Here is a 10,524-nt window from a genome sequence, read left to right as displayed (position 1 = left end):
CAGGTGAACATGTATACTTTGATTCAAGACGGTGTTTAGACTCACCTAGGCAATAATTTCCTCAATTTAAAGTACATGTAACTTGTTAGCAATGTTTTGATTAATGTTGGCCTTCATTCCAAAACCAATCAATCATTGTTGACTGTAGTTGTGTTGGTTAGTTCAGGGAAATCATTCTATTAAAGCATTAACATGTTTTATGAAAACGTAGACCGAAGAAAAAAAGAAAAGTTAGAAGCACGAATCTGAAGTTGCATGTAATTGTGGTGTGCGTTTGCAACAGGAATCGTTATTGACAAATGTACATTAAATGCGGCTAGTCTAAACCTTAGCTGGCACTGATACTATTTTTGCTTTTTAAATCACATGAAATATTAGTTTAAAGCTTTAATGTATTCACAAGTGTCAGGATCACAAGCAAGTATATGGATTCATAGATTGTCCGCGGTTACAAGACAAATGTTTAAAATAATCCAAATATTGCTTCTGCAATACCCGCTTTTACAGTCCAGATAGAATTTAGATTTAATTAGGCTACATCCTTAAAATATCTAATGAAATATAATGTATAGAGTTAACAAAGCAGAGTTGTTACCAATTAAAAAACTAAAACTGAAATCTGATCGACACATTCTTTTTTATTGAAAGTGTGATAAACACAACAAAAGTATATTAATTTACCCGAATAAACCAGCACAAAAGATGCCAATTCGTTTCCACTAACGAGGTAGGCTATAGTATTTAGTGCTGGTGAAAAATAAACCTGAGTTTTGTCTGCCAAATACACGGTGCTCTGCTGTCTTGTCAACAGCATTTAAAACGGTTTACCGGTGGCACGCATTCCTTCATATCTCACTGGCAGGATAAACAGTGAAGCGTCACAAACCTTTGAAACTCCTCGTTTTCAAAAAGCTCCAAATGGTGTCCATGTACAATATTTCCATGTAAAATGGAAATTAAAATGCAACAAATCTAAGTAATATATACACACCAATGTACATGTTTAAATAAATAACAAATTGTGTATTCTATTCTCATTCAATTCGTTTACAGTATATGCCCTATATACAAAATTACTTTTCATTGTAACATAAATAATTCAATTAGACCAACAACTTAAATCCAAGGAGAACAGATTAAGAGTCCAACCAGAGTTAGGGTTCTTTCGATCCCTTTTTGAAATCAGATTAAATTGCCTATATTGTGGACTTAACTCTTTCTAAGTAGGCTACAGATAAGTCCCATAACCACAGTGTCTTCCTGGCTCAACATTCCAAGATGTCATGTGGTCTTTGTAAGCTCACAGAAGTTACCAGCACCGTGTTCCCCTCGGTAAAAATGTTGCAGCCATGTCACAGTTTGAATATAGTTTTTTTTGTCACTTTGGGGAATCTATTGTAGGGGACACGGTTTGTGTTTTTTCAAGTCCTCTCACAAGCCTCTGGATGTTCTGCAGCTCGTTGATGGAATCCTTCACAGATGTTTTAGGCGATGTCGTCCTCTGGTTGGAAGCAGCTTTGATGCCACGGTGCTCCAATACCGGGCTGGTCTCTGGGCTGCTGGACTTGGACACCTCGGCCCCTGCAGGGACGCCCCCCGGCAGGCCAGTGGAAAGCAGGTTGGAGCTGGGGTGTAGAGACGTGGGGATCTGGTAAGGGTTGAAGCGGAGCCGAGGGCGAGAGCTAAGGAAGGCACTCCTCCCCAGCGTGGAGGCAGAGCAGGCGGGGAGACCTGAGGCTGCTGCTGCTGCTGCTGCTGCCATGTAGGTGTAGGGGTATGGGAACAGCCCTCCAAAAGGGGGCATCGAAATTCCCTGTGCAGGAATAAAACGTTTTCGTTCACAATTCAATTTAATTCACTTTAATGACCCCGAAGGAAATGTAAACATTCACATTCACTCAAAACAAATTATTGACAAATGGGAAGTGCTTGAGGCTGTTTGAATGCTGTGCTGAATAATTACCTGAGAGGCCAACATATGCTGTGACAAGTGAAATGGGAAATGATTAGGAGAGCCTTGAGAGGACAGGCCGTTCTCCAAGCCACTGGCCCCGGACACAGAGGCAAGAAGATGCCCCATACCCATGGTGGAGAACGCTCCGGGAGTCATTGCAAACTGCCCGGGGTGGAAGAACAGCGGTTGGCCGGTATTTAGTGGGTTGAAAAACTGCTGACTGTGCAAGCCAGACAGGGCAAGGCTTTGCAGGTGACTGGCGCTGAAGTGTGATGGGCTTTCCGTTTGAACCATTAAAGGAGAAAAGCCCTCCTTAACCCCACTTAAGCCAGCGTCCGTGTCCTTCTTGGTAAATTCTGTCTCTTTGCGATGTTTAATGTCCAACTTGTCCTTTTCAAGATTTCGAATATGAAACACAGAGTCACTCGCTTTCCTTGCATCATGGCCGTCCATCCTCCTTCCTCTGGGGCTAGGAGGGTAGGAGTGCTCAGCTGGGGGGCTGCTGGCTCCAGCGGAGCGCTCCTCTTGTGGGTCGATCTCCTGGTCACTGTCAGTAGTCTTCTCTTCTGGAAATAAATAACGACATTTTAAGTACCAAATTATTTTTTTCAAGGTTTTGTGTGTGAGGCTGTACTTCATGAAAGCCAACATAATCCCAGTGATGGCTGAGCTATTTTGGCGTTTAGAGTCATTTCTACTCCCCCCTTGATTGACGTTGGTAAGATTGTCAAATATTTTACGTCGACTATCAGTGGATATACAGCCACACTAGCCACTATACATAGGCTCCTCTCATCATTTGCATGCAAATTCATTTCTGTTGACTGAAATTCGAATCGGTTGAAGTAGGCCAAAATAAGATATTCAAAACTGCATTAGAGCAGTCCTACTCAAATTAAGACGCATAAACAAAACGGATTGGATCGTCGCTGCAAAAACATGGTGTTGAAGTTCTTCAGGCCCGTGCATGCCCATAGCGTCAACCAGCCGTCAGTAGGTGGCGCATGCGACCAAAGCAAGGGCTGACATGGTGCATATTTGGACAACTAAATCCCATCCTCGTATTTATCAAACGCTCGTTGACACATTAGCCTAATTACGTTCCACATCATCCCTGAGTTTAATCTCATCACAAACACGTATACTGTTTCACATACTATTATACTAAAATACATGCTCATCTTCAATTAATGTGATTTTATTTTCTCGGCCTATAATAAAGACAAACACGTATAATCAATGTTCCATGATGCGGGTAACACCCTGTCGTGGACCTACCTCGACTAGGTTGGTTGAACCCCTGCGGACTGCTCCCGGGTCCGAGGGGAGAGTGAATGGATTCCCTTCCAGTTTGTTCACAGGAAGAGTCATCTGAGTCGGCGCAGTCGCCGTCCGCTTTGCTCTGGTCTTCATACATTCGTAGTGTTGGAAGTGTTAACTGCTTCCTGCAGACCGGACTGAAATTAGTTAATGCATCTGTATATATCACATCATTCGAATAAAAGATCTAGGCCTATACGCTCTATACATTTTTTTTTTAATAAACCGTCAAATAGGCTACACGACTGAGACAAAAATCTACGAACTAAAAACCATGTAGGCCTAGCCTATTTATTTGAATAGCCTATGTTGGCACTTTCTACGCCTGTGCATTGATGAGTTATGACACTATAGCCTACCTCGAATAGCCTATATTGAACACAATTTATCTAGGCCTACCTCTTTTCTCTTCTTCCATTTCCTGTGTCTCTGAATCCTTTGGCAAATGGATTGTTATCGATTTTTAGTTGAGTTATCTGTATCAGAGAAAATAATTAGTCAAAGAAAACGTAAACAAGAAAATATAGCACTCAATTGGGTCCGGCTACAAGAAAATACCACATAACAGCGCAATCACGTTTAGATAACCCTAACCCAGACCTACGCAATATTTAGCATAGGACCTACCTGTTAGGCCTATCAAAAACTGATCCGGTAAATTTGCACCAACGAAAGTAGGCTATCAAAGAGAAACTGTGGGTTCGAGAAGTTACTTGGATTTTTACCAAAAAGTAAGTCAGGTTTTGTTGATGACACAACTAAACCCAGATTATTCTTAATAGTTTAATAGCCTACAACACCTGAATAGCTCCCATTATGTCGTACAATTATTTCTAGAAATACGTTTTGGGATGGGCTATACATCACGTCAACCTTTCTTTAACTGTTCTCATTTGTATAAATTGACTGCATGCATTTGACCAGCGCTGATCTCTGTCTCATCGCTTCTGACCCCGTAGGGGGCATAACCATATACGTAATGAGACCATACACCCATCAGAAAACATGTAGGCTAGGTTACCCCAAGTAACCTCACCAGCGATGGAATGCTTACGAGGGCCGTTTAATTATATAAACAATAACCAAATACGTGTGCTTTTAGCCTACTATTTAATTGTACTATTTCAGCCTTTCACACACACACACACACACACACACACACACACACGATATGACGAGGAGATATGAAATATATAATATTTCTTCCCCAGAAAAAGGCTCACCTTGTCGTTCTGATAAGCAGTGACTGCGATGAAATCGGTCTCTGGGAAAACGTATGTTCGGAAAGTACTGTACGGTAGCTTGAGGATGTCGTTGGCTCTCACGATGTGAAACCGAGGCTGGTATTTGTGCATCGAATTCAATATAGTCTGGAAGTAGAGAGAGACAGTTGCTCAGTTAACATATTTTAATGGATGCCAAGGATGATAACGGATGACATTTCTCCAAATGGCAATAAATTACGGCAAATCGTAGACTTGTCATTAGGAGACATATTCATGAGTGGCACTGCTATACCAACTAGGCTATATAGGCCTATAGGCTATGTCAGCTATAGGCCCTATAGGACTATATATTTTTGTGTACACGTATTTACATGGACGTATTTCAACATTCCATGGGAGAAAAAACTAACTAAAATCTATGCAGAACATAGGCTAATTGTGTAAGCTACCAGCAACTTTGCGCTTTTCTCGTTAGGCCTTCAACATAATGCAGTTTCACTGATGCCAAGCATTGGTTGTCTAGGCTGCAAATTACACATCCATCAAGTGGGCTCGGCAAAACTACACTAATTTATGTTTTAACTAGAGACATAAGGCCCATACCTTAAATAAGGTCATGCATATTGCAATAAAGCATCTCCCTAAATGGTGATTATTTTTTAAGCAATTATTGAGCAACAATAAACAGGCTATGGCCTTGTAATTGCATAAAGGATAGTCCATATAGACGTACGTGTTTGGGTTATTGGAAAGATAAAAGCCTTTATCGATAAGTAGCCAATTACAAATTAGAATTGACATTTTTGAATTATTTTGTTATGAAAACGCAAACAAAATGCTAACAAATGGCTTAACCTTTTTTAGACTAATCATACAGAATTCATATGATTATATAAAATTGACAATTATGCCCACTTACAAATCCATGTTTGTCTGATATATTATTCGTCAACTTGAGTTTATGGAAAGCAACGGGCTTGGCCATCCACTGCTCCCCGGTGGCAGGGCTGTCTGGGTGGATGTACATTCGCTTCGGCATCTCTGGGTCGGCTTTTCCAGCTACCATCCAACGCGAGTTATGGAACTTGTAGCGGCAGTCGTCTGCGGCCACTATATCCATTAGAAGAATATACTTGGCTTTCTTATCGAGCCCACTCACACGTACTTTGAATGGCGGGAACATCCTCCTGAAAATAAGAAATACAATCCTTGTATGATGTTATATTTCGCTTTTACGTACACAGGCTGGTTCAAATCCTATAAGCCTGTTTAGACTGGCACTTACTCTGCAGTTACTGTGTCTTCCTTCTGTCTAACCCCTCTGATGCATTTGATGTGGACAAAAAAAATCCTAGCTCAGCTTTCTTCCAGAATAACAGAATACGCTAACCAGCTATATAGAATGCTAGTGGTGCCTCCTCTGTTTGTCTTTTTCTTGCGCTCAACCATGTTGGCGAAAATAAAAAAAACTATCTTTTGTCACAGGCCTAAGCTACAGAGTTCAAAACCCCAAATGACATAACTTTATTTTCCACAGCCACAGGTCGACTGTGTTGGTAAAGGCCCACGGCAAGCTTTGTCTCTGTCGGAAATAATCGTTTTTCTCCTTGTTTTGGTCTTGGTCATTTTAGAAAACACGATCGCGTAAACCTTGATCTATGAAACTACAAGCACGGTTATTTGACGGCCATTATGTATCTCCGTCATTTGCCCATTATTGGTTATATTTTGTGGACCAAAAACAATACAAACAAACAATACAAACCAATTAGACAATTATTTTCGTCCACAACTCTATCATAATAATATTTCAACAATATTTAAAATCACCATAAACAATATTTAGCCTACCTTCCTGATTTTGTAATAACCATTTCGGTTCCTATTTTGTGAAATTGGTCCCATAAATCCTTGGCCTCGAGAGTGACTTTTGGGTCATCCTCCACCTCTTCCTCAGGCTCCAGACTCTTCAAGGAGCGGAGATGAGCCGACTGGTGGTGATGCCCCAGCGCTGCGTGCAGTCCTGCCTCCGCAGCTCCACTTAGACCATGGTCCGAGAGTGGCTTGGTGAGCGCGCCGGGAGGCAGCGCCAGGGCAGGGAAAAATGACGGCTGGGCGGCAGCGAGAAAGGCTGACATTGGAAAGTCGGCCGGCCGGTGAGCGTGGAAAGGGTGATACGCCATGGCAGTCCCTGTGTAAACTGGATCTCTCATCGGTGCATCCAAAAATCAATATGAAATTATTACACGCTAGGGCCCACAGTAGATGTATCGGTTTGTATCCAGATTTCCAATCAGAATTAGAGCTAAAGAGTTGAAATTGTTGGTCTGCGCGTTGCCAAGAGCCAAAGCGTCCCATACGCTTCCACCAGTGCAAGGAAGGGAATGCCACTTCTGATGTCCCCACGCGGCACCGTTATGATATCCGTCAGAGACGGAAGTGAGACTTCGACAGCAAGGCTGAACTCCCTATACCCACACCAACATAGTTTCATGTAAATATAATCAGTGTTCCATCTCAAAAACTGCCCCAGTACATAGACGTCCTGTCCTGATCACCGTGGAACTGTGACTGCCTAACATGTCCCTCCTCCCCGGCTCCATACACTAATGAACCAAGCCCCCTTGATTGACGATTTTACGCTTTCCGGACCAATTGTAGAGCTCTATAGGCGTGGTTTTGACAGCTCCGACCAAGATCGGTAAGGGGGCTGGAGGTGTCGGAAGCATTAGCAGTAAGAAAACATGTCAACAGAATAAAATATTAACCAATGACAGAGTAAAGATCTTGAAATCCCACCCCCTTACACCGAGAGCAGCTTTTGGACTGGCTGTCCCGGGTGCCTAGCGAGGAGTGAGCCAGAAAGGTTTGCTCACATTTCTCTGTTTGTTGGTTTACCGGACAATGGACTGTCAGTTCACTCATGAAAACTACTTTAAACACCACGCAACGTATAACTTTAATTGATTGCAATTAGTTAAAAACTAATGTTTTTCACATATTAGGTATGAATAATAGCTTTCAATATTTTTTGCATTTTCAAAACACAATCGTTTCAGAACGGTAAAGGCCTATAGCACATTCCTTGTCTTTCAGTAAAAATATTAATACGCCATGAAAAAGTAGATTATCTGTGTCTGTGAAAGTTTGTAATTCCTTTAGTTTAGCTAAAATTAATCTATGCGATTCCTCATAGGATACACAATACGCAGCCTACATGTATCCCCTTAACCAACTGACAATTGAATGCAACGATTGACTTAAAACTGATTACACTAGTTAGAATGCTTGAAATTATCAATAAAATCATGTCAATCTTCTACGGCAGCACAAAGACAAACATGCAGTCCACGGAGTAAACATGAAGCTGAGACGGCAATGCTTCGAGCAATGACTTTACCTATTGCCAGAGGAGGCAATTGAACAATTGGGTACAGAAGTTAACTTATAGGAAATAAACTGGAAATAAACGGACTACTCAAAACATATGGCTAGCCGGTGTCAAGTTCTGGAGGGGTATGATAACCGGGAGAGTCCGAGGATCACCGTTGACGGTGGAAGAATCGCAGCGCCACTGAGATGCTGGACACGTCCGCGTAATTCCGAGGAGAAAAAGTTGCACCTTTCAAACTGATTTTTTTTTTGATATTCGTTTTGTAGACGTATATAACGTGGCCTATATCTAAATACCTATACGTACAACTTTAAGAAGTCCGGGTGCAGATCCTTGATTAAGAGGCTCCACATCTGTGAAGGAGCGCCTGGCGCCAGTCTGCTGGAGTCCCACAATAAGACACTTCTCCTGTCACCTCATATTTAGTCCCAGATCTTCAAACAGCTCCAGTCCATACTCTTCTGGGTAAACATCATCATCAGAATTCTAAGCTTTGGGTTATGCACATGTAACGTATCATTTCCTCGAAGGTTATTTAAGAAATGTTTATAGGCTATTTAGTCCAACGCTTGGATGTACATAAAGCGATGCCGTTTCTCCAGCACGGAGTGTGCTGATGTCTAAACAGTTCATCCTCAGAGACACAAGCCTCAACCTCCAGTCTAAAACTCATCCAAAATTCATCTGAATATACCTGCACATGAGGGTGAGACTTTCAACGATCAATGTGGACTTGAACTGGATGTTTTTTCACTGCGTATTCTACACTATAATCATTGTTATGCTAACTCAAAGTGTTATTGATATTTATGGTAATTATTAGTTAATTAAGCTATCGTCTTTAACCTATAGCCACCTTACTGACTGCCCTGCGTGACTGTTTGCAAGGTATTCATAGTGTCAGAGATTATCTGTAGCTATCTCAGTTGGCTAATTGTGTTTTCAGTAAACATATTTGTAGGACGAATCAAGCATTTAGGAAAAAGGAGTGAAAATAATGAACAAAGGTTTCAATAACTGTATACACCTGTTAGTAATGTATCCTCTGTACAATTAAACATTAAACATTAGTTGACAATATTTGTACCTTAGCCACAGAGAGCTACTTTATGTTATGACCTTTGAATTTGACATTTCCGCAGCCTTGCTTTAGGAGTTGTAACGCATTCACGCTCATAAATATTTAGCTTGAAAGCCATTAGATTTAGTGAGTGAGAGTTTAGGCTCGGTTTCCATGACCCCTTTAACGGCGTTTTTTAATCAAATTCATGAATAGCGTTTTGTTCAAAGAGATTCGCAATTGTAGAATGTCATAAATCATCCAAATACATATCGAGAAATGCATGTGGCCTGCAAGTTATGTCTATCATTTTTTAAAATTATGCTATGGCTAATAACATACGGACACTAGGCTATCTATTGATTAGCAGTGCTAGGATACAGTTCTGTTATCGCCTTAAGACCCACGAGCTTGCATGGCCACTACGTGAAATAGTAGCCTACCACTTTACAGTAAAAGTCTATGACAAAAGCATTTTGTCATAGACTGGAATTTGTACTTTGCTGCAGTAGGCAAGACATGTTTCGCCAATGGTAGTTCTACCATGAGGCCCCACAGATTCTATAAAGGTGTTAAAAACACACAAAAACCCTTTGAGATTTTACACACGAGACAAAGTCACAATCCAAGATGTAGATGGGAAATCAGGAGCTTACTATAACTGAAGTAGGCTTGGGTAGGCTATACAGGTAGGCTATACAGGTAGGCTATACAGTCACATTTATACTGATAAGTCTCATCTTATTGTCAGGTAGAACAGGGTGGACATAAAATAAACAAGAATATGCCAGGAAATAATTGTTTGCTATAGTTCTAAAAATAGACGACAACTGAAAAGTTATACTAGAATACAGCCTTCTATTTCCTGCAATAACAAATGTTAAAATATGCTTTTGGGCAGCACGTTTTGTCCGTTTCCAACAGTCGAATTTAGTCCATGTCTTATATATGTTCTACATTTCCTTTGCAACTTTCTATCCTTGCTCTAACATCTCTCTTTGCAACTGCTCGCTGGCTATATTTATCCTGACTGGAGTTCCCGGCGCCAGACCGTTTAAGACCTGTCACAGCCCCTCATAATTCCCCGTCACAGAGCACAGAGCTGAGGGTATAAGGTCCAACACAGTCCCGTCTCCCCTCTTATCCACTGACTTCAGTGGGTCTTTCCACCGTCATTACGTTTCTAGTTTTATTCATTCATCGTTTATTAGGTGACTTATTATTTGATCATATAGAGAGTTACTTACTTTTTGATCACAATTGGCTGCGACATCTTGCTGACTTATGGTGTCATCCCTCTTCCAACGTAAATCATGAATGACTGATGAAAAACAGAGATATTATTCGTGACAACGACAAACACACATTTAATGTTAAGGTAATGTTTCCATTCTCCAACAACTTATAATAAGGTGGCCTTGGATCGGATTCTTCTATAACACAGTAGCTACAAGACATGTTTATAATAGCATAGGCCCCATGCATGTTGTGAAATATTGCTATTTGCGACAATCTCAACGCAGGAATTGTATTGGTTTGAATGTTGTTGACGTTTTCATGAGCCGGTCTA

The 10,524-nt window shown here is 41.1% G+C and overlaps 1 protein-coding gene across 4 annotated transcripts; it reads right to left on the bottom strand.

The window, feature by feature from the left end:
* Positions 1-618: 618 nt before the first annotated feature.
* On the bottom strand, positions 619-7,402 carry tbx2a (T-box transcription factor 2a). 4 transcript variants are annotated; one of them, XM_084698597.1, is made up of 7 exons: positions 6,352-7,402; positions 5,420-5,687; positions 4,498-4,644; positions 3,674-3,750; positions 3,233-3,411; positions 1,964-2,517; positions 619-1,813 (listed from the first exon to the last, which is right to left on the bottom strand). In XM_084698597.1, the coding sequence occupies exons 1-7, from the start codon at positions 6,711-6,713 to the stop codon at positions 1,379-1,381; spliced, it is 2,022 nt and encodes a 673-aa protein (XP_084554723.1). In that variant the 5' UTR covers positions 6,714-7,402; the 3' UTR covers positions 619-1,378. The 4 variants fall into 4 exon arrangements, with proteins under 4 accessions (XP_084554723.1, XP_084554725.1, XP_084554722.1 ...); XM_084698599.1 differs by having other exon boundaries at positions 3,233-3,399; positions 6,352-7,401; XM_084698596.1 differs by having other exon boundaries at positions 1,964-2,520; positions 6,352-7,397.
* Between the last annotated feature and the right edge of the window lie 3,122 nt (positions 7,403-10,524).

This window comes from Hypomesus nipponensis, chromosome 5, assembly GCF_054491055.1.
Source record: "Hypomesus nipponensis isolate SF chromosome 5, ASM5449105v1, whole genome shotgun sequence".
Lineage (NCBI taxonomy): Eukaryota > Metazoa > Chordata > Actinopteri > Osmeriformes > Osmeridae > Hypomesus > Hypomesus nipponensis.
This window is presented reverse-complemented; position numbering and strand designations above follow the sequence as displayed.